Below are 27,849 nucleotides of genomic sequence, written 5' to 3' on the forward strand. Positions count from 1 at the left end.
TAACTTTAGAAGCATTTAATGTCTCTCTTGACCAAGTGACATGAGCAGCACCACAAACCCCCACCCCCCAAAAGCCACTATAATCTGTATACATTTGCAATTATTCCAATATTAGTTTCCGTAGAACTTTGTGATAATAAATGGCTCATACAAGAAATTGCTCAGATGAACGTGTACTGTTGGGTAGTGTGTGGCAGGTGTTAATGATTAATAAATGCTTATTTGTAATAAGTAGAAGTCTGTAAAAAATCTTACCAAAAAAACAAAAAAAACACCGGATAAGTATATATCACACAGACTTGCCAATGAATACAGACTGCAGGCCCATTTCACCTATTGGCAGAGTAGTGCAGGGACAACATCCTGATGGTTCCCTCCCCAAATACTATATATTTCAGAGCCATGGGAGCTGGGCAAATGATCTGTCTAACTCAGTATTGCGTACAGTGGCTGCAGCTGTTCAGGGCTTCAGGCAGGGGTCTTTCCCAGACCTACCTGGAGCTGCTGGGCATTGAACATGCGAAGAATGTGCTATCTGTACCACTGAGTTTTAGGTCCCAGCTAATCAAGCCTCATCTCTGCGGCTATTTGCCCTGGAAAACAACCAACTCATTCCCAGCATGTTATTTCCTGACATGCAGAAGTGCTCTTCAACCACAATTTCCCTTGTTTTACCCTAACCTTGTCTCTGTCTTGTTCTCCTGGACAGACAGGTGCTGGTGAGAGAGAGGAAGATTGAGGAGAAGTTATAATAGCAGCCAGCAACACAATTTTTAAAACCCCTTTTAAAAATGGTAATACTACTGTTCCACCTACTTTAGGTCTGGTCACACAACCCCATTATGGATCACAAATGCCTGGCTGAAGACCAGTGCTGCAAAACAGCGCTTTCCTTCAGGGAAGCCTTTCCCCATCAATTTACCTACTAAGCAATTCCTGCATATCTATTATGGAACTTCCTGCATATTGCAAAAGATTCTGGAGTATGTTCTATTTTAGAACCAAACCCAATACTCCCCTCTGAGTGCCCACTAAAGTGGGGAAATCAGCAGTGATGGGCAAGCTGTTGCTGTTACTGATCTTTGCATTCTGTAGCCTTTGAAAAGTTTTCCAAGGAACACAACTGTGAAGGCCATCGCCTTGAAGGCAGGAGTTCTGCCATAATTCATGAGAACAGGAAGGCCAGCGGCTGAGACAGCTATTATTGCTTTAGCCAGCCTTCCCCCAACTTGGTGCCCTCCAAATGTGTTAGACTACAACTCCCAGCCTCCCCTAGCCACCCATGCTCACTGGGGGATGTTGGGAGTTGTAGTCCAGCACATCTGGAGGGCACCAGGTTGGGGAAGGCTGGCTAAAGCAAATAATAATAACAATAATAAATCTCCACTTTAGCATTTGGCCCATTGTAATCTCACAGGGTGTGAATATTATTATAGCCAAAAAAGCACAGAGCATAAACCAACGCTTTCCTTAGGAAGGTTTCTAGATTTTATGCTTCAGCAGTCCTTAACAGTTGTCCCTCACTGACTCCCTTGCATACCCCGCCCCCCCCCCCACACCATCCACACCCTTTACTAATATTTAAAAACACATTCCAAACATAAGCATGGGGGCAGGCCTGAGAGCGGAGACATTTCAAAACAGGGTGGGGGGAGAATGAAGCTGACAGCCTGTGTTTTAAATATAGAACAAAGAGCACAGTAGCTTTTCTGAGGAAACTGGCAAACATAATGTTAAGAAGCTCCAAGAAAATATCACACCATTTGGCAGACAACGGTAAGTGTGGGGTGCGGGGAGAGAGATGCTAGTGTTGTGCGTGGTTTCGAAAGTTCTACTGTAGTTCTGCTGTGCCGGCACAGCGCCAAGGAGCCTCCCACGCAGCACTGGACAGAGCTGGCAAGGCGCAGATGGTGGCCACGTGAAGGCACAGTCTGGAGGAGTGGGCATCCCTGGCAAACACGATGAGGCTGATGTCTTCCTCAGCTATAACACAGAGAGAAGTCTCTCCCAGCACCTCCCCTTCATCCCACGGCGCAGGGCTTGTGTTGGTGGCTGTAAGGTTGTGCAAAACTGTGTTCTATGGCTTATACAAGACGGTCACAACCTTGGCTTGCCGTCACAAGACGAACCTACTGTTGTTCTGTTGCCATGATTACAAAAGCGGATCTTCGCAGGATATTAGCACCAGAGGACCTCCGAACAAGGAGTGGCACTTTCTTCATGCTTCTTGGGCGCCTGTTTAGAAGAGTGCTTGAGAGGCCTACAAGCAGTAGGCTGCGAGGAGGAACAGAATTGGGCCCTTCCATTTTGGAAAGGTTATCCCAAAGTTCCCAAGAAAGGTGGATTTTAGAACTCAGTGCTGATTCTGCATCTCAACAGTAAAAACAGACATCTGTTGACGTTTCATAAGTAGCATTTGCACCTGTTTTAGAATGCAGGTCTTAAGAGGTGCATCTCTAAATAATGCTGGAATAGCCCTTGTATCCCAACACAGAAATCTAGCATGACGTTTACCTGATCCATAGCACAGTTAAAGAGAATTGCTTTTGAACTGGAAGTTAATGTGACCTGCAATCCTAAGCATTTTTATTTGGGATGTAAGCTCTTTCATGAGCAGGACTTATTTCCAAGTGAAGGAGTTTAAGATCACAGTGTAAGTCTCATTATCTGCAACTCTGAATTAAGTAGATTGACACACTTAGGACAGGTTGTCCTTATGGCTCCTGCAACGTCACATCTCAAAAGCATGACCTTATGCTCCATTGTAGCCATCTCTAAATGAGGCAAATGTTTCAGGTGGCAGATTTTGAACACTATTAAAGGGCAGTAAATATGTTTTAATCTGTTTTGTCTCCAACTAAGTCCAAGGAATTCTCTTGTGTATGCAGCCTAATACTGCATACACAAGACTGATACGATGTTCTAAAGTATCTCCTTGCTCTGTCACAGTGATGGAGACTTTGAAGGAGAGAGAGAACAAGGAAAAGAAATTTCATGTAGAATGTTTTGCCACAACGGCAGCAATATATGGATTTTGCTACCATGGGGGAGGACCAGATATGCACCACGGGGGGAGAGAAAGCCTTTGTTTTTTTTTCACCTCCGGTGTCAAAATGTCTTGGTCCAACCTTGATGTTATATTAATGTGATGGTGTTAATGATACATGACAATGTTTGGGATTGGTAGGATGTCAATTCTACTAACCTCAATGCCGCTATTACTTTGATCCCTAAACACAACCAGACATGATCTAGACACGATGAACAGAATTAAGAATGTTAAGTCCATTAAAACCAAGTATTTCTCAGTAATGTTTTTGGAATAGAGGTATACATTAAATTAAAAGTTATGGTTGGTTCACACATGCTCTTGGCCAATTGTTTTCTCTGTGTGGTGGAGGAAGTGTCCCTAGCCATGCGTATAAGACAAAATGTAACCTGGACACACCAATGTATGCCCATAGGTGTACACAGACTAGGTTTGCAAATCTTTTTCTGACATTTTTTAGAGGGAAGGACTGTGCAAATCACTGCCCTATGTGCAGAGTCCCTGGGTAACACAGATATGTGTGTGTATGTGTGTGTGTGTGTGTATGTGTGAAGGAGATACACATGTCGGCTCCTTCATCATGTGGAGAGAATTGTTGGCCAGGTGAGCTTATGAGCTGGCCAACCCAAAATAGTTCTGCTTAGCTGAGTTGCAGATCAGGCTCCATCAAAGACATGCGTAGAGCTGGAAAAGGTGCAAAAAAGGGCAACCAAATGATTAAAGAAAGGTTACAATATTTGCAGTGTTTTAGTTTAGAAAAAAGGCAAGTAAGGAGGAAACATGATCGAGCTGTATAAAATTATGCATGGTGTGGAGAAAGTGGATAGGGAGAAAAACTACTCCCTTTCTCATATTACTAGAACCCAGGGTCATCCCATGAAGCTGAATGGTGGGAGATTCAGTTCAGACTACAGACAAAAGGAAATACTTTCATACACTGCATAGTTAGACTATGGAATTTGCTACCAGAAGTGGTGATGACCGCCAACTTAGATGATTTTAGGGTATTAGACACATGCCTGGAGGATAAGTCTATGAATGGTTACTAGTCATGATGACTATATGCTACCTCCAGGATCAGAGGAAGCATGTCTCTGTAGATCAGTCTCTGGGAAACAATAGTAGTGCACTATTGCCCTCTTGTCCTGCTTGTGGGCTTCCCATGGGCATCTGGTGGGCCACTGTGGGAAACACAGTTCACTGTGTTGAACTAGTTAGGCCTTTGGTCTGATCCAGCAGGGTTCTTCTTATATTAGGCAAACCATATAGATCCCCTGGTATTCTCTAAAGTCTATAGATTCTTATTGATTCTTATTGCTTTCTGTATTATTGCTTTCTGTACTTCTACAAAAGCTAAATTTCCAGCAAATAAATGGCCGTTCTCCTCACCTTCTTTCAGTTGCATATTTTTTTCAGCTACGTGGTATTTTTCATTAGTATCCAGATAACACTCAATTTAGGGGCTATCTAAACTTCCTCTCCCCAGGAAATACTGGGACCTGTAATTCTGCAAAGAGTACTTGGGATCTCTAATGAAGAATTCTTAGCGTGCTCACCAAGCTACATTTCCTAGGATTCCTAGAAGCCATGATGGCTAAACTAGTATAAAACCGATAGAGATGCCAGCATAATTAACAAAACCAATTAGAGTCCATTGTTGATTCAATTTAAGTCAATTAAAGTATTTGCTGTTGTGTGTGCATGGGATTTTTTTAAACCCTACAAAGGTTTCCCCACTGTAAATAGCCTTATATTATAAAACTAGCAAGTTGTGTGGATTTTTTTTAAATGTTCTCATAGAAGAACTTTTGGAAGAAACTGACTACTCAGAAAGAAGGTATATAATGTCATCTGCTATGTTTTGTTTTACAAAATTCTTAAATGTCATATTTATCTCTTTCTTAAGAAATAAAATGTATGGTTATGTAATTTACTAACATTATTGAGGGTTTAGAGGGAAAATCAGAGATGAAAGGTGCAACCGAGAGACAACGTAAGTGTGCTTAAGCCTTATCGGTATGTTTGAACATTTTAAGGGCACAATCCTATGGATGTTTAGACAGAAAGAAGTCCTACAAGTTGTAAGACTTTTTTCTGTCTGAACATCCATAGGATTGCACCCTAAGGTTATGTTCTGAGTCTTATTGATTTCAGTAGGAGTTAGAATACAATCCAGATCTGATTAAACCAATGGAATTTTCACCATTAACTGCTGTGGTGTTTGTACATGGGGCTTCCCTTTTTTGCATTTAATCCAGAGTTGTTGCCCTTGGTCCCCACGTTACACTAGAAGTAGGCCACACACCCAATTGAGCTACTGCTACCTAGAGGTAAATGCAATGGGCTTAAACATAATCAACCCAATCGAGGTCTAGTTCACTTTAAAAGGGCATTTAGCCAGGACTAGTTGCACCAGAGTGAAAGTGGGCCATGAAAGCAATGCAATACAGATAAATGGCACCCAGATTTCAGTGCGTGTCCCCAACACACATTCAAATAATGCCCGCAGTTCCTGATCCAACAAGAGGTACAGGTGCGAGTCTCCTTAACTCTATGGTGCATCTTGGGATGTGGCAAAAGGCCTGGGAATAGTTATCATAGAAATTGCCCATAATATGTTTCTCTTAATTTATCTGAACCAATATATTCATTGAGCATGTGTTCCTATCTCTCTCCCATCCCCAGTTTTATAAACAGTCATTCGTTTGGTGGTGAGATATGGTGATATTCTATTGCTTGTCTTAATACCTGCCCCTCATTAAGCCCCTATACTTTCTGTTGCTGAACTCCACCAGTAGTTAATGCGTATAACCGGATGCCCACATAAAAGACCTGGTATCTGTCTTTCCACATCACAAAACATGCTGCAAAACCCACAATGGCTGCAAGGAGGTTAAGCACTATCTGGATCAGCAAGTAAATGTTGAAAGTACCGGTGATGTCGGTACAGTCAGAAACGTTCTGGTACATGAAGGTTCTGCTGAGGGGATCCACTGTGTCCAGTTTACACTGACAGGTCTCGAGGACGGTTTCGCAGGTAAACTGCGTGATCTGCGAATAACGGTAGGCAGCAAAAGCCACGGCCAAAACACAGACAATCAGACTCAGAGCGCTCAGCAGGAAGTATGCAACCTGGAAAGAAAACACAATGAACATTTTTTAGGACTACAGCCAACAGTGTCTGCGTTATAGTTATAGTGAATGCACAAAATTTGGGGATGGTTACATCTGTATGTAAATACTGACAGTCTTGGATGACTTCTGTGAAGGTCTGAAAATAGATGTCAATTTCCCAACTGTTTGGGCGAACACCAGTGAATGCTGCCAATCACGATTAGTGACTGTCAGGATTCACCAGTGCATCTCAAAGAATTTGGATATTCCCACATTTTGTCTGGCTCATCCACAGAGGCAAGACACCACGTAATGCTGCAATAAATGAACAAGGAACATGCATGTAGTGAACCAACCTTGAATCAAAGGGGCTAAAAAAAATTCACACTTCTGAAACACAGAATTTCAAGGGGACAAATCTTTAAAGTGGGATGACTCTGGGGACTTAATAATGCCAGTGCAGTGGAACTAATGTAAGCTAATGATGTGAACCATGAGCTAGGTGACCTTAGGGTGCTTCTAGACAGAGGGCTCTCAGCACTACCAATGTGGAGGCATTGTGCAGTTATTCCGTCATTTTCTCCTTAACTGATTTTCTGCGCTAAGAAAAAAGACGGAAGAAGCAGTGGGAAAACATGGGAGGGTTAAGAGTGGAGCGTGATGATGTCTGAACCCCCTTTAAAATTCCATGAATGAGGCAGGGTCATGGCATGATAAAAACCTTGTCTGGAAGGGAAGCACCCTTATGCAAGCTGAAAAGGCATATCATGAAGAGAGAGGGCAGCACTACCTCGAGTGGTACTACAACACTTCATTTATAATAGAAGCACTCAAGATAATGTGCGATGGCTAGTACATTTCAAGTCTGAGGCTCCATTTGGATGTAACGCTAAAGTATGGCAGTGTTATGCTGAATGAGCCGCAAGCTTGTACACTCTCCGCTCCCTTTCCTTCTCTGACACGGCTGCAAGGAGGAGATTGGAAGCATTTTCTTATATTTTCAGATCAACATTCTGTTTCCGACACTTGCCAGCCAGATGCTCCCCTTGAGCCATTACACGTGCTATTTAAATGTTAGCTAATTGCTATCATTACCCACCAAGTTGTCCCAAGCTTGGGACATAAGAACATAAGGACAGCTGTGCTGGACCAAACCAAAGCTGTGTTTCCCACAGTGGCCCACCTGAGGCCTATGGCAATGGCCCTCTCCTGCTGTTGTTGCCCAGCAACTGGTCCTGAGTGGCATGCGGCTACCCCTGATCCTAGAGGTATTTTATAGTCCTTATGACTAGTAGCTGTTGAAATCTTTATCCTCCATGAGTTTGTCTAATCCCCTTTTAAAGTACTCTAAGCTGGTAGTCATCATCATTTACTGGTAGCAAATTCCATAGTTTAGCAAATTTTGCACTGTGTGAAGATGCACTTTGATTGTGTCTGTTCTGAATTTCCCACCATTCAGGTCCGTTGGATGACTCCAGGTTCTAGTATTGTGAGAGATGGAGAAAAACTTCTTTCTATCCATTTTCTTCACACCATGTTTGGAGAGATCATTTTGGAGTTCTTTGCAATCGCTTGTTGTTTTTACCACCATTAATAATTTGATCTCATCCGCAAACTTGGCCACCTCACTGCTCACCCTTAATTTCAGATAATTTATTAATGAGTTTAAAAGCACCTGTCCCAATACAGATCCTTGGAGGACCCCACTTCTTATACCCCTCCATTGTGAGAACTGTCCATTCATTCCCATTTATGGTCCATGAGAGAACCCTTCCTCTTGTCCCATGACTGCTAAGCTTACTCAGCAGTAAGCATTAAATCGTTTAACTGGTTTGTGAAATCACAGAAAAACCAACCCACAGTTGATAAAACTAGGATCCCTAAAACAACAATGTACACATGATGTGTTGACTTATTTATGCACATGGACAAACATGGATGAGCCAGATTGTTTGAACACAGCAGTGTGGGTTTCATGTAACCTGAGATGCATTATGTTGTAATCAGTGAGCGATAAGGGGGCTATTTATACATTACATCACATCACACAATACTGAACTAGATGGACCTTGTTATGTTCTTAATGTATTCAAGAGTGGGCCACTGGACTTTGCTGAACACTGCTTGCCCTGCCCCACCTCGTAGTCACTCAAATCTCCATGTTGCCTTCTTCACTGAAACCTCAAAAGTCCAATAATACCAGATATTTAATGTATTAATTGACTGGACTTTTCTAATCTGGATTGCATCAACATTACTATTTGTGTCTATATAACATAAACTCTACCTTTCAATTAGCTAAAACGTGGCGTATTGTTTCTATTTCTGCATTTAAGAATGTAATGACAGCCCTGCCAGATAAGACCAAAGATCCATCAATATTGTTAGCATCTTCTTTTCAACTGCTGGGTTCTACCAGGATGAGTACAAGCAAGACATACAGGCAATAACCCTCTCCATTTTTTGTCCCCAGTATTTACTATTCAGATGTATACAGCCTCTGAGTCTGAATAGGATGGTTCTATGTAGCTATTATGACTAATGGCTGCTGATGTAAAAAAAGTTGTCTATGTCTTTTTTAAAAGCCATTTAAGTTAGTGGCAGCAAATCCCATAAGTGAATTACGCATTGTATGAAAAAAAACCTGCTTTCTTTTGTCTGTCATGAATCTACTGTCAAGCAATCTCACTGGATGACCCCACTTTTCAGTATTATGAGAGAAGGTGAAGAAATTCTCTCTAGTCTGTATCGCTCTCGTTTCTTTTTCAACTTCTTATATATCCATCAGCAACATGACATGGTTGAGAATGTGTTTTTTTAAATAAAGATTTCTCTTTTTTGCGGTCACAGCATGAACCAACTATAAATACAAAAGCAGTTTTGTGACCTTGATGTTCCAAGTGTGTGCATCGTGATAAAATCCATAGGCCAGGTATATTTTTCTTCCATCTACTGTATGAATCAATCTTCCTGTTTGTGACTCAGTTCGGGGGAAAAAATAGCCAGGTTTATTGATGGTATTTGAAGCAATTGCATATATTCTGCCCTCAAACTAACTTAAAATGCCAAGGATTTTATTTTGCAGACTCTGTTGAAATCAGATGAGTATATTGTGAAAGTTAAAACAAACAAACCAAAAAATGGGGGAGGGGCAATTTTAACTGAATTCTGTACTTTTAGTAATAAAGCTGCAGTTGAAGAATGAGGACAGATGCTTTTTCCCCCTTTTTTAAAAATATGCATAGGAAGAGGAGCAGCTGACAACTTAAGAACCAAACTGGACAAAATATCAGAAGATCTTTGACTGGATTGCCTGCAGATTTTATAAATGGAAACTGCTGTTGTGAGGGGTGGAGAATATTTGGGTTGAGACTGCAGAACTGGGGGAAGGGGTTAACCCTTTCTAGTTGCACCCCAAGGGGAAAGAAACATATCTGACAAATTCTTGAAACAAATGTCTTAAAACACACTTGCTAACTGTGCGTTCAAGTTGATGTAGTTGCTCAAAGCCTTGCTCTCTTATGTTGGCATAAATTACACACATTGTGACGTTTAATTGCGTTATTATGGATTCATATTAGGATGGAGTTTCCCATGGTCCTGGTAACTGAGGCCTGGGCCAGTCCTACCATCAGGCAGTGAGGCTGCTGCTTCCGGTGGCAAATGAGCAGCGGTGGTAAGCAACAGGAAGATGTTGGAGGCCAGAGCATTGTGTGCCGGCAGCCTCCTCTGCATCCTCTAAGGTAACCTGCCGTGCTCAAATATGGTGAAGGACACTGTCCCATCACCACTAGGGATTCAACGGCTGGTCTGATTGGCTTCTATGCATGGAATGTAGGTGGGAACCATCTTATCTTTCACTTCAGGCAGCACAATATCTTTGGCCAGCCCTGAATCGGGAGGAGAAATTTCGTTCTGAATTAAAAATGGAGGCAAGCTTCAGTCTCGCACCTGACAGTACGCAAGAGTAACAATGACAGTGGCCCCAGTGAAGCCCATTCTCTACTATGTGTGTCACTGCTCTGGGCCTAGCTTCTCTGAGGTAATCCTGGTGCATGTTTGCATCGCAAGTAACTGAATGATCCAGTCACATCCGCTCCCCCATCCCCACCAAAAACAGAGCTACAACAGAATTATCCATCACCCAGTGGAGGCCATTAGAAGAAGAGAAGGCCGGAATAGTAGCAGTTCATACAGAAGGAGCTGACAGCCTCCTCTGTGTCTGGAACTGTGACCTCAAAGGAGGTTTTAATTATTTAATTCATTAGCACTAGCAGTTCTCTTGCGGTGCAATAGTATGCCCCATCTCCCTCTAACCTGATGCAATTGCACAAAGTTCCATATCAACCTAAGCTATTATGGACTATTATCAGAAGCATCCCTACTATGAGGCAGAGTAAGTCAGCTGGTTCAGACAGCAGATGCGGGCGGAGCAGGGAGCAGCTACAGAGTGTTGGAGGACAGAGAGGGTGTGTGTGTGTGTGTGTGTGTGTGTGTGTGTGTGTGATGACCTATTCTGTGCCCCTTATGCTAGCCTGCTGCCCTCAGGATGGAGGATGCTGTTCTGTCACCAGTGCTGAAATAACATCCAACTGCCAGTCCAGCTGGCTTCTTCTAAACATGGAATGGGAGGGCATACCATGTTGCCCTTTACTTCAGGCAACAAAATTTCTTGAGATGGCCCTGACTATTATGAATCATAATTACTGAGAGTTCGCAGGCTGTAGTCTAGAGTTAGGGGCTATGCTACCATAGTTCAGGACTATTTATTTGTTCCTTTATGTAAGAGGAAGAGGAGGAGAGGAGGAGCTTTGTTACCCACATTCAACCTCATGCACTTGGCACCTAAGTTAAAAGGCCAGTCCTAGAGAAAATATTCTAGACCCTTCTGAGTTGGATCCACTTCTTGACAGGTATAAACATCACACCAGTCATGTAAAAATAAGGGACCTGTGTTGGACCTATATGGGCATCATGTTTAAACAAAGAGGGAAAAGATCCTTGGCCACCTCATCTAAACTAAAGACAGGTATTCTATTCCCCAGAGCCCTAAATGTTCACTGGTGCCAATGGAAGTCCCCCCCCCAGCTTAACTGACATGCAGGGGGCTGTCTGGAGATTACTAGATAAACAGAAAGGAGAAGAGGAGGGGGAAAGAGGCACATTAGTTAGGCTGTGAATGGCATCTTACACATGTTTTGCTGGCAATGACAACTGATGAATAGGGTAATTAATTGAAGAGGAATTCATTACATTTTGGAGCAGGATCTGGGTGGGAATTGGGTGGTGGGAGGAGGGAGGGCTGGAGGGCGGGGTAGGGGAAGGGGGCAATGAATAAGATTAGGAAGGAATCTTGGGTGGGCATTGGGAAATTAATTAGGGGTGACCCCCTCGTTTGCCCTTGGCTTGCTTTAGGGTCAGCACTCTTGTCAAATTTTCCATTTTGGTGCAAAAGTTGCATTTTTAAGTGTGTGAGTATATGGGGGGGGGGAGAAAGGGGGAGAGACCTACCACTCCCTTTTTTGCATCTTTTTCAAATTATTGAAAATTAATTTTAATTAAAGGGTAACTACGGAGTTGGGATGATCTGGGGCAGAATGCTAATTAATGGAAGAATTATTTTATTTGAGGTGATTTGAATGAGAAATTAATTGGTTGATTTTGCCTTCTGTGAAATTTAAATAAATCCTAGCAATTATTTCTAAATTAGCATATAGAGATATAAATCAGTATATGCAAATCTTATTCAGATTTGAATCCTATGGGCCTGTCCCCGAATCTTTTAAGTGCCTAGCAATGCTAATCTTCTTTATGGAAGATAAGTCTGTCAATGGCTATTAGTCAAGATGTCTCTATAGAGGCTCACGTTTCAGAGGCCGTATTCTACTTAATATCAGTCACTGGAGAACAATGTCAGGAGATGGCTACTGCGATCATGTTCTGCTTGTGGGCTTCCCAGGGACAGCTGGTTGGCCATTGCAGAAAACTGGATGCTGGATTACATAGGCCTTTGGCCTGATCCAGCAGGGCTCTCCTTACGTTCTTATGTCTTGATAGTTGTACAAAAAACATGCTTCTAGCATGCAAAATTTAGGTCATCAACCACTTTCAAACAGCCTTTAAGGCACTCCTTCAAGACACAGACAATCATGTGAGCTTTTGGGCAAGAACTATTACCCTGTTAATGTTTAGTGTGTGCTTTCAGAGCCCAGAGGGGCAGGCCGTTTCCCACATGTCAAAATGAGGAGAATGGGGTTGGGGGATCAAAGCAATTTAGGAAGGAGCACAGGCAACCCTGAGATCCCAGCAGCAGATGAGTCACATGACAGACCCAGACACAATTCCAAACTGCACAAATGTCAAAGCAGAGGAGTTCGGATTTGCTATTTTTCACAGCTTGAGATAAGCACAGCTTGGCAATTGCAAGATAAACAGAAAGGAGAAGAGAATGGGCTGCGTTGTACTGTGAATGATTTCTCAAGCATGTTTTCCTTTTGGTTTCCCCGCTGAAAAACCTAAATGAAAATCAAGACATGAAGCAAAATCCTAATCTATACCTGAAGCATACCTAACTTTGGTATGGCGTACATGCTGTCAAGAGAGGACTGTGTGTATCTTCAAACAAACAACAATTTTGCTGCCAAAGTAACTGGCACTCTGAGCCCAAAAGCCCCAGCTTCCGCAAATATAGCCCACAACGTTGGGAGTGGCGGCCAGAAATTCAATTGTAATATCAGGCAGGGAAAGCCTCCAGTGTACTGTTCCGCAGGAGCGACCCATTTTTAAAAAGCCACCAGGATCACCGAGAAGCAGAGGGTCCCTCTTTCAAAATGGTGCCAGGCTTTGTGTCATCTAGGATTGCAGCCGGCTCAGTGTCATGGGTTGAAGGGAGAAGGGGGCTTGCTACAAACAAAAACACCATCTACCACTCCTCCCTTGTAAAAAAACAAACAACAACACCTCACTGAGCAGCAGGTACACAAGGGACACACATTTTGCTTCCACCAAGCAGGAAATAAGGAAACAGAGCCTCACTGGCTAGTAACAGTCAGTGGTTGGCTATGCAGTCCAGTTAAAACGTGTGAACCTCTGCAAGAAGCTGAATTCTTCGATCTGTGTACCACGTCTGCACATATTTGCCTACTTAAAAATTTTGTTCTGCTTTTGTTAGTCATGGGACAATATGGCAAAGGGCAATGTAAGGCACTCAAGCCCACACACTCTGATCTCTGGAAATCACTCCTCTGGCTTTTGAGATGTCTGAGGTTAAAAACAATGCTAGGGGGAGAAAAACAAAATGAAGCCAAGTACCTTGATGACAAACTGCATGCAGGTCTTCTCATCGGGTTGATAAGAAACACAAAGCATTACTAATCCCAGTATGGCTACCACGCAGACCTAGAAAAGGTAAAGTGAAACAGAAATTAAATTTTGAGAAATGGGGGGTGGGCAGGCAGTGTCAACCCAAAACATATCACTTCCAATACAAAATGTCAGGTACCCAATGAGTATATTTATTATATCATTTCTTAACTTGAGTTATACGGGCTGCCCTATAACATATGTTCTCTGGGTGGCTCACAAAAAAAGAATAAAGTACAAATGAAAATAGAATATCTAAGCACAAAGAATTGCAAAACAAACGTATTTTCACCAGCAAAAATAAAACCAATTTAAAACTGATATAGCAGCCTAAATATACATTAAAGTACAAATCAAGAGTTGGGGGGGGGAGCTTCATGACAACGGAATGAGAAGCACATTGGAGTATTATCCAGATTTTCATGGAATCAGCTTTGGTCCATCAGGGATACACGAAGCAAGATAAGCTGAGTGTGCCATACCTTTAAAATCCAGATTTCAGGGGTCACACAGTGCTTGAAAGGAACATACCTCTGGGTGGGGTGGGGGGTGGGGAGTAGAACTGAACATCATCAAACTTGCAGGGGCTGCTCAACCAATGAGAGAGGCTTGTTTCCTAGCCCGTGTCCAGGCTCCCTGCTACTACTACATTATTATGAATGGAGAGCATCCCTCCCCGCAATTTCACCGCATTCCAGCAAACTGCCGCAGAGTTATTCCTTTCTCCCTTGTTCCCTAATGTGTGTATTTTTGCATCGAGAAGCCAAAACCCCCAGTTCCTGAGTGTAGCATCTGAAGGCTCCTCCTGGGAGTATCTCCCCTCCCCCCCAATTTGGCCACATTCCAGCAATCTGCTGTGGAGTTATTGCTCCCACCCCATTTTTCCCCATGTCCACTCTTTTGCCTTGAGAAGCCAAAATCCCTGGTTCTTGAGTGCAGCATCTGAAGGCTCCCTATGAGAGCATCCCACCACACCAATTTCGCCCCATTCCAGCAAACTGTTGCGGAGTTATTGCTTACCCACGCACCTCCACACGCCCACACCCCTTTCTCTTTTTCTGGGTACTTTCTCTCTGCTTGCAATGACAGGCTCCCGAGACCTCACCAGATCAAAGAAGCAACTTTACATAACATCAAAGAAGCGACTTTACACAATACTGGAGATGTGATTTAACACAATGATGGAGAAGCGAAGTAATGTAAACATCACACATCAGAGAATTGCATCATCACTGAGGAATTACTGATGAGATGGGAGTGCGGGGTGATTCTGAAGCCTGGAAAGGCTCAGTGAGGTCATGGCCAGGTGAAAGACACACCACTCAGCAGGGCTATCATGCTGAAATAAATGAGGAGAATAGGGCACACAGCACCAGAAGCATGGAGAACCCTAATTAGAGAAATAAACTGGAGTAAAAGTAGTCTCAGAAAATCTGGCTTTTCCACCGGAAATTTCTGGGGTGGCTGCATATTGGCCACAATGTCATCTGCCGCCAATTACCTTGAAATGCTCCCGGTTCTCAGCAAATCCCCTGTGAGGGCAGCCCCCAGATTTTAAAAACACCGCTTAACAGGCCAGTATGAATAAGGTCTTCACCTGCTGCAGAAAAAATCATAACAAAGGCACCAGGCGAGCCTCTCTGGGGAGACTATTCCACAGGCAGAGTGCCACCACTGAGTAGGCTCTGTACCTGGCAGCCACTCACCTAACATAAGCAGCCCTTCTGCCAGCATGGCCAATTGAAATGTTGATTCACCTCACTATCTGCATCATGTCATTAATATCAGCCCTACTGAACTGGCTGGATGCATTTTCTAATGTGAATAGGGATGTACATCCATATCTCAGGCTACCAGTTGTTAGACTTGGCTAGTTGCCAGCAATTCCCACTGAATTTGGGGCTGTGGTCACAGGTTTGTGAAGTACTAGGACCTAGTACTGAAGTACTAGGACCAAGGCTATGATAAAGACAAAGAAAGGAGTGTCTGTACCATGCACAAAGATGGCTCTATCTTATCACCCTTAACAGCCCAATCCTGTGGATATCTACTTGAAAGGAAGTCACACTGACTTCAGTGGGGCTTTACTCCCTGGTATGTGTGCTTAGGATTGTAGCTGTGCAGTGTAATTCTAAGCCTACTTCCTCAGTAGTAAGTCCCCTGAAGTTCAATGCGGCTTACCCCCGGGGAAGTGTGCTTAGGACTGCAGTCTCTGAAAACCGATCACTTGTAAACGGCCACTGGAATCATGTTGAATCCTATCTGAATGTTCCCCTTCAAAACATCATCATCCGTCCTATTATTTTCTTGGGAGTATAAGTTTAGTTGAACAGGACAGTTTATCCGAGTCCAGCTATGGATTTCTCATCAGGACCTCAGTGGTTAAAAACAGATCTCTTGGCCATGAAAGGTTTCATTTCATGTCATTTCAGGAAATTAGTTTGCCTGAGAACAGAGCTACAGAACACACCAGTATGTTCTTTACTCTCTTTTTCTGTCACGTGCATTTATACTCTGGTCCTCCCATTTATTTGTCTTTATATATAGTTGACAGGAGAAGCTGACATGCTGTCAAGGGAAAAATACCATTAATGGTGAGGGTCCTTTAGGGTCTGTCCTTCCCAGGCCCTTAGAGAGCCACTGTTTTCCTGGTTTAATCCTCTGTGTCCTTGTTCTTTACCATCTCCATGACGCTTTTAATTCAATTAACATTCTCATAATGCTCCAGTCTTCAAATGAGATCATATCTAGCTACAGTCAAATGATAAATAAGCCTTAGATAGCAACAGAAGTAGCTGAAGAGCTGCACTATAGATATAACAGACTGAAAATACTCTGAGCTAGTTCACAGAGGGCCATGGCATCCAAGTCCTATGCGCGGAGAGGCAGGGGAGCGTGCCCACTGATCTACCACAGACACGTGACATCGACACAATCTGTCCTTGTGGAAACTGCAGGGCTGTGGCCACCCACTGTCTGATTTCGCTGACAGGAGTATTTAAAATCAGGCTTGTCTTTCAACTTGCAGTTTCCAAGGGGGCTCCCAACAGTACAGTAAAATCTAAATTGCCATAGCAAACCAACCAACCAACAATGTACTAAAATAAAAATAGTGGTCTACAAAATAGCTGAACCAAATAGGCACAGCAAAGCAGTACCGTAAGCGCAGCAGCTCAAGTAGTAAAAGCCCAAGATTTGAAACCTGGCATCTGAAAGCCCAGAGCATTGGTCCCAGGAGATAGTGGCCAGGTGTCCTTTTTTACAGAGGACAGTTCTCTGTTGGAAGGCACCCTATATTTGAAGAGGTGTCCAGTCCAAGTCCGGTTTAAAGAAAAATAACATTAAGTACTATTGTCCATCAACAGCACCTGAACAAGTAGTTCACCTGGTCCGTCTTCCCCAGTATGGTGAGATGTACCATATTTCTATTTAAATTACAATAGTTATTTCTAAATAAATTATTTCTAAATGTACATACATGTAAATTGGCATATGCAAATGTTATGCGAATCACTGTCCTCTCTTCTGGTGATTCGTAGGTGGCCACCCTAGGTAGGCCTAGAGGCATTGTTGTAAAGAGTAGGCCTAATGCTTAGAAAGTATGGTCAGTCTCTGCTAGAAGTCTAGCAATTCGAAAATGTATGTCGGTGCGATCCAATGTACAGTTACTGGGAAGTAAACACCATTGAACACAGCAGGACTTACTTTTGTGCAAACATGAATTGGCTTGCGCTGTACGTGGGTTTTTAATTAGGTTGGAGAAAGGACTACGCATTCTTTACCCACCTCTTGGACCTACTTCTCACAGGGGTGGTATGCCTGTGTCTGGGCTGAACCACTTTGGACTACCAGTGGGGGCTCACATGCTTGAATACCCACCTATAGGAAAACATTCCTTGCACATAGGACTTAAAAGGCCTGTTCATAATGCCAAACCATACATAGTTTGGCTTTCTATGAACAAGCTCTGGGGAGAGTCACGCTCAAATGCTACATCCCCCACTTCGTTGTTCCCCTCGCGTGCAACTCCTGAGCTGTATTTACAGCAAACCATAGTTCGCCTGTCCATCCGAATGGCAAGCTATAGTTTCTGCTTGCTTGCAAACCCAGTTCGCAAATCGGAGTTTGATTGTGCTTCACAGGCAAGCACAATTATAGTTTGCTTGGGTGAACTGGCAAAATATGGTTTCTGGCAAACAAGGATCAGAGGCCCAGAGAGGGGGAGGAGGCGGCATGGCAAAGCCCTGGCCTCCAGCGCCATATTCCTTTCCAAGAATGCCTCCAAGTGCCAGAGACATTCTTAGAAAATAAACATAATGGGTGGCTGTTTTGGCATCATGCATGTTTTGCCTGTGTGCACGTGTTTGTGATTTTCTGAGAATCACCAGTTTACCTAATATATGGTAATATATTAATATATTATATGGGGCTAATATATGACTTGGGGATCAGACCCCACCTCTGCCTTGCGTGCAGGTCCTTGGCCAAGTTATTTATCTCTGAGCCTCATCAGTTTGCCTTCTTTGAAATGGATGTTGGAGCAGTTTTGGATAGTTTTGTATTTTGGAGCTAGGACCCAACCTCTGCCCTGTACTTAGGTTCTTCAGAAAGTTACTTCTCTTTAATCTCACCAGTTTGCCTTAGGGGAAATAGGCATTTTGTGATCAGCTACACACCCCATGGCAGACATTTTGTGAGAGTGCCCATGACACTTCCTCAAAATCCCAAATGTGCCCACCAAACCCCCAAAATTGGGGACCCCCGGGTTGGCATTATGTCTCAACGGTCCTAAATGTCAGGGGAAAGGATTCTAGCCTCTGACATACCTATGCGGTTTGTGCAGGGAGTTTTCTTCTATTTTGCGGGATGGAGAAGCATTCAGCCATGCAAACCCACACCTGCAGTAGCTCAAACACAGGCTCCCTTACCACCTCAGTGAGAAAAATTCTCATTGTGAATACCCAGATTTTGTCAGTAAAATAAAGTGGGAAAATTGAGGAAATTTATTCTAATTGCTGCATTTATTCTGACATCTATTTGGGAAGTTGTGTAGTGTGTATTTTTAACAGCAACACCCTAGATTCCTTTGTCTATGTCCCTACTCTGGAACTGACTTATTTATGACCTAGAAGGCATGAGATTGTTAAACCATAAATTAGTTCATAGATTTATTCTTGAATTTTTGAATCATATTACAGTATGTTACGTTTTACTGAGAGAGAGAGAGAGAGAGAGAGAGAGAATAATGAATTCCAGTTCCATTTTTTGCATGCTGAGAACATTTTGCTCTCGCTGGTTCACCGGCTAAATTCTCCTTCCTTCATTCTAATGGACTAAAGCACTTGATTTTCAGCATAATAAAGCAAAGATCTTTTCAATAAATCAGACTCTATTTAGCACATTAGCACTCTGCCTTCACTCTTCTGTCATAGCATGTTAGCAGCAGCCATGGGGACAAAGTCACCCCTGAGGTAATCCCAATAGGGATTCACAAGGATGAGAGTCTATCATCTCTAGCCAAAGTCACTGAAATGGTCTTGAGTTTCAGAGTTCTGTGGCTGGCAAAGTGGAATGTTAGTCAAACACTGGCGGGGCGGGGGGGAGGAAGTGCACTTGAGTGGGATGTTGCTAAAACAAGCACTTGCTGGTATTTTACACCACGTCTCTCTGTTCTGCTACATTGCCAAGAAAGGAACCATTGCTCATTTCTGTCTTAATAAGCGAATGCCAGAAAGAATCACAGACTGCTCTAGAAAAGAAGCACAGACTGGAATACAAACATCCCATTTTTGGGAGCCAGACATATTATATCCATTCCCAATGCCCCGCCCCACCCGCCCCCGGCCAATGTGTAACAGTGCTCAGTCTGTGCGTTGATCTTATCTATTTAGAAGTTGGTTAGTAAAATTAAGAGGGGTACTTTGAGATAAGCACACAAGGTGTTGCCAGTATTTTGGTTCTCTTCTGCTGTCTCGTAGTTCCAGGGTACGCATGTGTGCAAGCAGGGTAATCACATATACGGCTGGAGACTGGAATGCCACTAGCCCATAAACACACAAAGATTAGGCTTGAGGGAAGGGGATGAAACCAGTTCTAGTGCATGTGTGCACAGTAACAACACATATACATACACACACTTTACCCACGGCAAAAACAGGAGCAAAAGTAAGGCAGTGATTTACCAGGGACGGGTATTTGAAAAGATGGCCAGTTGGAGTATATTAGAGTTCAACTGGGGAAGGAGACATGCGAGAGGTTGCAGAGATAGAGGGCAAGATTGTCAGAAAGGTACAAAAACCCAGTCTTGGATATACTCAAGGTTAAAAGTGCAATCCTATACATGACCAGGCAGAAGTAAGCCCCACTGGGTTCAATGGAATGTACTCCCAGGTAAGTGTGTATAAGATTGGGCTGAAAGTCCAGTATACATGCTCACCTGGGAGTAAGTCCCACTGAACTCAAAGGGGCTTACTTCTGAGCAGATATGTCGATGCATTTTCAGAGCATTAGTTTTGTTCACTGTTCTTTAATACCTCAGAACATCCAGAGTCCAAAATTAATATGGCAGGTCAGACAGACACCCCCTTTTTAAAAACGCACGCATATATTTGGGTTCGGATACCCCACCACGGTGCTCAGTAGCACCACATTGCATATGCAACCCCCACTCGCAGGTTGTCGTGTCATGCAAACCTGCGAGGATGGGTTATGCAAGGGTTAAACAATCCTTGCATAATCCTGAAACAGACCAATAATACACAGTGGGCTTTTGTGTCATGTGAACAGCCCCACAGAGAGATTTGCACCTTTGGCATGTGTACTTGGTACATAGATCCAATTGTTCGCAACAACAGCCAGTCTGGATGTTCAAAACCAGCAAGCTGGCCAGAGATAGAGCTGCCCCAGAAAAACTAAGGGCACAATCCTATGCATGATTAGACAAAAAAAAAACCTCATATAATTTTGGCTGGGAATACTGGGTGTTGTAGGAATTTCTTTCTGTCTAAACATGCATAGGATTATGCCCTAAGACTGGGAAGCAAAGAGGTGGCAAAGGCTATTACTAGGGGAGCAAGGATTTAACTCTGCTCTTTATTGATTTTTTTCAACGTTGATATACCACCCAATAACTAGCATTCTCTGGGCTCTTAATAATTAAAAACTTAAAGCCATAAAAATACAGCTATAAAATATAATGGGTAAAATAAGGAAAACCAGCCTAAGTACATTATGAATACAGCAGAGCTAAAAAGATTAAAAGATTTTAGGATTACTGGGTAAACGCTGGGGAAAATATAAAGATCTTCACCTGGTGCAGAAAAGACTATAATGTGGGTGCTGTTCCAGCCTCTCTGAGGACAGCGTTCCACAAGTGGGGTGGCACCATCGGAAAAGCCTAGTGCACTTTGACTGAAAGCTGAGGGAGTAGGAAATATATTGGGGAAACACCTACTACCCTTGGAGTCAGTGTTGTCCAGAGGAATGATCATGTGGTCTGAGCCGCTAACTACACATTACATGCAAATGTGTGTATCTAAGCCCCCACAGTGAGTGACTGGATTGTGTGCATGCAGGAATTTAAGGTGGAGAAACCTTGGGGAAGGCCGGACACATTTTTCCCAGCTGTTTTCCACTCAAATCTTGCCCCCACACACGTTTTTCTCTCCAAAGTGTGTTTGCCTAGTAACCCATGAAAGAAGAGGGTGGGGTGACTGTTCCCCCCTCCCAAAATGGTACCCCTGAGCATTTTTGTAGGGGGCTTTTGGGTGTGTGTGGGGGGGTCTTGTTGCTTGGCGAGCCTGTAATGTAATGTAGCAGCGATAACTGTGGAATTGCAAGTGTGGAGATTTGGCTGTGAATTTAACTCTAGGGTTTTTGCTTTGGGGATACGGTTACGAGGAGGAAGTATTGATCTGCCACACACACACACACACACAGATAAAAATGTTAGTACCAGCATTCCTGGTACAACATACAGACATCAGTTTAGGGCAGTACTGGGGAGTGCAGTGCCATTTGGAATTACTGCCACAGGGGGCTGGCCTCAACTGCAAGCTTCCCTTTTGATGTACTACTGGAAATATCCCGGTGCATGCATTTCAGATAAGCCTTTGTAAGCATCATGCCAAATACCATGCATGCATACTTTTAATCGTTTTGAAGCAGTTGTTCTTTAATCTATTGCTTTAAGGGAGTTTTCCACACAATGCATGACTTATTTATTTTTAACCCAAGTTTTGGATGTCAAATGTGCCTAAAGAGATTTTGGGTCCAAAGATGCCTTAATTGCAGAGATCATTTCCATTCCCCGTAGCTGGTATGTGGGTTCCTTTGGCCCATGCTAGTCCACATGGCTGACGTACACCAGTCAGGAACCAGTATAGTCCGTGCCATGAACAGTGAGATGCCCTGTGAAAAACAGATCACTGTTTCCAGGGCTCTCTGCTTGGTGCAAACGCACTGTTTGGGAATTGCAAGAAGCAGCACTTTAGGACCACCCTAACACGGCATGAAATCAAATCAAGGTTGAACTGACATGATATCTTTTGGGGCTGTTATGATGCATAGAAGCAATTAGCTTGAGCGGAGGTGGAGCTTTTGCTAGCATTTATCTGCCCCATCCTTACTGTTTTGGATATGGGCTCTCTGAGCTTCACTGCTCTGATCCTGGGCCAATCTTGTCATCCTCATACCTGTGGCACCAAGTGACTACTTCAATGTGGAAATGATGAGCCACCAGAGAACACAACAGAAAGAACTTTCATATTGGAAAGCCATTGTGGTGTAGTGGTTAGAATGTTGAACTAGGATAGCCTACCCCAACCTGGGGTGCTCCAGCTGTTTTGGTCCTCAATTCCCATCAGTCCCCGCCAGCATGGGTAGTGGTCGGAATGCTGGGAGTTGTAGTCCAAAACACCTGGAGAACATCAGGTTGGGGGAAAGCTGGACTAGGACCCAGGAGACCTGGGTTTCAATCCCCACTAAGCAATGAAGTTCACTGGTGAACTTAGGTCACTTACTACTTCTCAACCTAGCCTACCTCACAGGGTGGTTGTAAGGATGAAACGTTGGGGAGAACCATGCATACTACCTTGAACTTCTTGGGGGAAAGATGAGATATAAATGTGACAATCATGCAACCTCATGGCACCTCAGTCAAAACGCTTTTCAGTAGGCAGTTGACACACTCAGCTGTGAATCATCACATTTCAAAGAATCAAGTGATGAACATGCAAGTGTGAAATAGCCTTGAATTTGGGTATTAATTGGGTATAATCCTATTCCCACCTGATCAAAAGTTTTTAATTTAAACTACGAAACAAAAGACTGGTGTGTGTGTTTTCACCAAAGAGGAAATCCTATTCATGTTTAGACAGAAAAAAAGTCCTACAGCTCCCAGCATGCCCCAGCCAGCATGGCTGCTAGGGGATGCTGGGAGTTGTAGGACTTTTTCTGTCTAAACATGAATACGATTGTGCCCCAAAGCACTTATTACACTTGGTGCACCTAGCTCAGTATCATCTACAGTGAGTAACCACGGTTCTCCTGTGTTTTTAGATATATGTCTTTCAGCCCTACCAGGAGATACCAGGATTGAACCAAGGACCTTTTGCATGCAATGCATGTGCTCTACCACTGAGCTACAGCCCCTCCCATGTGAAAAAGGTCAAAGACGAGGACACTGATTCAGTATGTATTCCCAGCGATATCAATCAGATCACCAGATGTAGTGGAGCGTGCTCAGCTTGACTTAGGGAGACCTGCGTTCACATTCCCACTCAGACAGGTAGTTCACTGACTTTGGGCAATACTTTTCGTCATCCTAGTCTACCTCACAGGATTGTTGTGAGGCTAAAATGGGGGGAGGGAGACCATGCATGTCACCGTGAGCTCCCTGGAGTAAGGGAAAAAATATATATATATAAAGTGTAACGTAAAGCTTATATATACATATTCTGCCACACTCTAGCATGACCAAGAAACTGCCAAAATGACATCAACGTTATGCAAATAAGACAGGGGAGGGAAACACGTGGCCTTCCAGATGTTGTTGGATGGCACCTCCCATCTGCGCAATAGTGCAGGATGGTGGGAGGTGCACCCCAATAACATCTGGGGGGGCACACATTCCCCTTCCCTGAAAAAAGAGGTGGTTATCAGGTGGTTTCTCTCCCTGCGTTCAACGGGGTAAAGCACAGGCTGTAATCTCACACTGGAGAAGCAGCACTGGGAACAACAGGGACACATTTAGCACCCACTTTAATGGTGTCCCAGAGGGCATGCCTGTATTTTCTCCCATTGAAGTGAATGGTTGTCAGGCATTCCTTCTTACATCCTCCTCAGAACCTGGAAGCCATGCTTAGTTATGGGGGGCCTGGGGACAAAGCTTTGGAAAACAAGGCCTGGCGCCTTCTCTTCTTCTGTCTGAAGAAGAGTCCCTAAGCAATGGAGGGAGTATGGAGGGAGTGAGGGAAGGGGAAGCAAAGGTGTGAGGCTGGAGAATGGACTGGGTCTCTCCCTCCCCCCTCCCTGTCAAATGTGATGAGTCTCTATCTAATATAATAAACACATCAGTATGTGGCCTATGTATGGGCCATTCTTTGAAATACAAATGTGGGTATGGAGGGTGGGGCAACCCAACGATCACTTCATAATACTCAGAATGAATCCCTGCATGCTGGCAGATATCCACTTGAAATGTGCACGACAGTTTTAGCAACATATACTAAATGCATATAGTATAGACAATTGGCTCAAGATAGGACTACATACATACCTCTCTCCCTATTCAGTCACCATTAATCAACTCTGAGATGCAAGCACGACCAAGGCTACATGAGCATGCCATGCATCTGCTGAAATCATACTGTCCCCAAGTGGATCACGTGTCTAGACATGATCACAAATAGCCTCATTGGCTGCTTCCACTCTCTCTTCTACTCACGCCACACGGCGCCAAGATAGCATGCCGCTTGTGACTCTGAATTTCCTGGCTCTGCCTGGCTTGGGACACATTCTGAGAAACTCATGTATTTGAATTTCAAATCTAACCCTTCAGCTCCGTGAGAGCCAAAGTGCTACACCGGCTGTGGCGAAAAAAGGAGAAAAAAGGAGTGGGGAAGAGGAGAAAAATAAGAGCAGGTTAAATTACAGCCTTATTTTTTAACTTCTCACAGTGTGGAAGCTACAGGAACATTTATTCATTTCCCCACGTGGTCGGAAATACATCATTTCCCAAAACTTTTAGCCATAAATACTTGCTTGGCAACCTGGATAGGTACGGTTATGTGTGTGTGTGTATACATATATATATATATATATATATATAAAAAGGTAAAGGTGTCCCCAACCAGTCGTGTCCGACTCTAGGGTGCGGTGCTCATCTCCGTTTCTAAGCCGAAGAGCCAGCGCTGTCTGAAGACGCTTCCGTGGTCATGTGGCCGGCATGACTGAACACCCAGGTGCACGGAACGCTGTTACCTTTCCCACCGAGGCGGTACCTATTTATCTACTTGCAATTTCTTGCTTTCGAACTGCTAGGTTGGCAGAAATATATATATATATATATATATATATATATATAAATATAATCAGGCACATAGCAAATCCCCCCACCAGGCTTCTATGATGCTTGATATAGAGATTTCCATTTCAATAGCAGTTTTCCTTGAACATGTATAGAACAGACATTTTTGTAAAAAAAAAAAAAAAAAAATCACTGCAGGGCATTCTTCGCGTTGTTTTCTTAGAAAAAGAAGAGTTAGCTTAGCTCAAGAATAATAAAGAGTGCAGCAGAGCATGCAGCTGGTTAGTCCGAAGCGCAGCACTGCATGCAAGTTGTGGCATTCCTGTTGCCAAAGGCGCTTCGAAGGGAAGAAACAGGCTCGGTATGCTTACAATTATGCCAGCCCAATATGGAGTGTCTCTGACTAGCAGGGAAACGCTGACGCCTGCCATAGCGAAGCCCAGCACTGCCGCAGAGGCGCCTAAAGCCAGCTGCAACAAGGCGACCAGCAACGGGAAACGGCAGCCACAGCACGTGTGGGCTTCCTCTTCCTGGGCCGCCTTGGGGTCTCCGCCGGCTTGCTGCGTTTGCATCGCTGCTCCTTGCTCCTTGGCGGGCTCGCTGCTTTTCTCTTCTCCAGCTCTCCCTGCCTGGTTATTAAGGGACGGGTTGGTCTGAGCTTTCTCCTCTTTTCCCATGTTGATGAACTACTTTGTGTGTGTGTGCCGATGGGCGTGTTTTTTGGGGGGGGCGGCTTCTCCCCCCCCCCCGCTTTCCTTTTTAATCGCCCCCACCCGAAGGCTGCCTTTGTGCCGCTGGCTGACTTGTTTCTGGTATTCGAATCGAAAAGGCTGAACAAATATGGAAAACATTTGGAGCGGATCGTCAGAGGCTTCCAAGCGCCACATATAGCCCAGAGAAGAGGGGGAATCGAGGGGGGCGACGGACTGCCAACACACGCGAGCGGATCGCCTGGCTTCGGGCTGGGTGGCTTGGTCGAGGGGGGGGGGCTGCACGTGAGAATGCGCGCTTGCTTGTGCGTGGGGCGCTGGGTGGCTTGGTCCAGGGAGGGCTGCACGTGAGAATGCGCGCTTGCTTGTGCGTGGGGCGCTGGGTGGCTTGGTCCAGGGAGGGCTGCACGTGAGAATGCGTGCTTGCTTGTGCGTGGGGCGCTGGGTGGCTTGGTCGAGGGAGGGCTGCACGTGAGAATGCGCGCTTGCTTGTGCGTGGGGCGCTGGGTGGCTTGGTCCAGGGAGGGCTGCACGTGAGAATGCGCGCTTGCTTGTGCGTGGGGCGCTGGGTGGCTTGGTCCAGGGAGGGCTGCACGTGAGAATGCGTGCTTGCTTGTGCGTGGGGCGCTGGGTGGCTTGGTCGAGGGAGGGCTGCACGTGAGAATGCGCGCTTGCTTGTGCGTGGGGCGCTGGGTGGCTTGGTCGAGGGAGGGCTGCACGTGAGAATGCGCGCTTGCTTGTGCGTGGGGCGCTGGGTGGCTTGGTCGAGGGAGGGCTGCACGTGAGAATGCGCGCTTGCTTGTGCGTGGGGCGCCGGGTGGACCGGGCGGTCTCTCGTCGCGCAGTTCGCGGGCCAGAATCCCACGCTTGGGAGGAAACCGCCGTCGAATGAGGACCCTGCTTGTCTCCTGTGTGAGAGAGAAAGAATTCTCTCTCGGTAGCATTTAGGCTTTTTAGGGCGATTGGACCCAAAGGATCAGCCCCCAGAAAGTATTTTGATGTGTTTCTTTTAGCATTCAAAGCAAATGTGGGCGGGGGCGCTGAAAAGAAAAAAGGGGGGTGGGCAAAGTAGTTCCAGTGAAGGGAGCGAGGGTCAAAGAGCGCTTCGAGATACTGAAATGGCAGAGAAAGTATGTTTTTAGAAAATGTGCTGTGATTCTCTTAAACTCATACATTCCTGGAGGAGAAGGCGATCAATGCCTACTAGTCCTGAAGGCTATATGCTGCTTTCAGTATCAGAGGCAGAAATCTTGTGTATACCAGTTGCTGGGGAACATGGGTGGGAGGGTGCTGTTGCACTCATGTCCTGCTTGTGGGTTTCCTGTGGGCAGCTGGTTAGCCACTGTGTGAGTGGAATGCTGGACTAGATGGACCTTTGTTCTGATCCGGCATGGTTCTTCTTATGTTCTTAGAGCAATATTATCTGTGTAGTTCAGCCAACATTTTTTCTCTGTCCAAGAATTATAGTCAAGGCATTCGGGTTGCCCTGTAGTCTGCTCCTGCCCCTTTAATAATATTCTAGCCTGATGCAGAAATTTAGCTGCGGGGGCTTTGCTTTTCCTATCATGTGCCTCTACACCAGGAAAAGCTTCACCCTGGGGGCACTGCTTCCAGATGGAGGCCTCCTAAGCACTACCAATATAAAGGCTTTGTGGAGCAATTCCACATGAGAGGGCTATGAATTTAAGATGATGTTGTCGGACACCCCCCCCCCCCCGCAAATACTGTGAATGAGGACAGGGCAATCGCACAATAAAAGCCTTGTTTAGAAGTACCCTGGCCACTGTTAAAGCACCGAAGGACCATTTATTTATTTATTTATTTATTTATTTACTTATTATCGTTATATACCCTCCCCTTCATCAGATTTGGTTCCGGGCAGTTTACAAACTTTAAAAAAGCAAGCACCCCAGTGTTTGCATGATTTTCTTTGCACCTCGCCCCATTCTCTCCACATTCTCTATGTTCAGGAAGTGCGGGTCAGGCCACATCACTTTAACTTCGCTTTTTAAATTGTTGTTATGGGTGTTATGTCCTTTTAAGGTTGTTTTTTTTTAACGTTTTATTGTTATTTTTAATTTGTTTGC

The 27,849-nt window shown here is 44.4% G+C and overlaps 1 protein-coding gene across 2 annotated transcripts; it reads right to left on the reverse strand.

Annotated features, from left to right (window-relative positions):
* On the reverse strand, positions 1-25,863 carry SSPN (sarcospan). Of its 2 annotated transcripts, XR_014784579.1 has the most exons (4): positions 25,424-25,863; positions 13,475-13,561; positions 5,170-6,181; positions 3,508-5,094 (listed from the first exon to the last, which is right to left on the reverse strand). XR_014784579.1 is itself a non-coding variant. In XM_084811841.1 (3 exons), the coding sequence occupies exons 1-3, from the start codon at positions 25,727-25,729 to the stop codon at positions 5,816-5,818; spliced, it is 759 nt and encodes a 252-aa protein (XP_084667967.1). In that variant the 5' UTR covers positions 25,730-25,751; the 3' UTR covers positions 1-5,815. The 2 variants fall into 2 exon arrangements, 1 of the variants encoding a protein (XP_084667967.1); XM_084811841.1 differs by having other exon boundaries at positions 1-6,181; positions 25,424-25,751.
* Positions 25,864-27,849: the final 1,986 nt, after the last annotated feature.

The sequence above is a fragment of the Heloderma suspectum genome, chromosome 7, assembly GCF_057233095.1.
Source record: "Heloderma suspectum isolate Gila_16-S chromosome 7, 16-S_ref, whole genome shotgun sequence".
Classification (NCBI taxonomy): Eukaryota; Metazoa; Chordata; class Lepidosauria; order Squamata; family Helodermatidae; genus Heloderma; species Heloderma suspectum.

What these genes read in the sequence shown, in the direction of transcription:
- SSPN (XM_084811841.1), bottom strand. Translation starts at nt 25,729, where the DNA reads ATGGGAAAAGAGGAGAAAGCTCAGACCAACCCGTCCCTTAATAACCAG. An exon ending in CATATTGGGCTGGCATAATT is followed by an intron (nt 13,562 to 25,423) that starts GTAAGCATACCG and finishes TACCTTTTCTAG; the next exon opens with GTCTGCGTGGTAGCCATACT. An exon ending in GCATGCAGTTTGTCATCAAG is followed by an intron (nt 6,182 to 13,474) that starts GTACTTGGCTTC and finishes TTTTCTTTCCAG; the next exon opens with GTTGCATACTTCCTGCTGAG.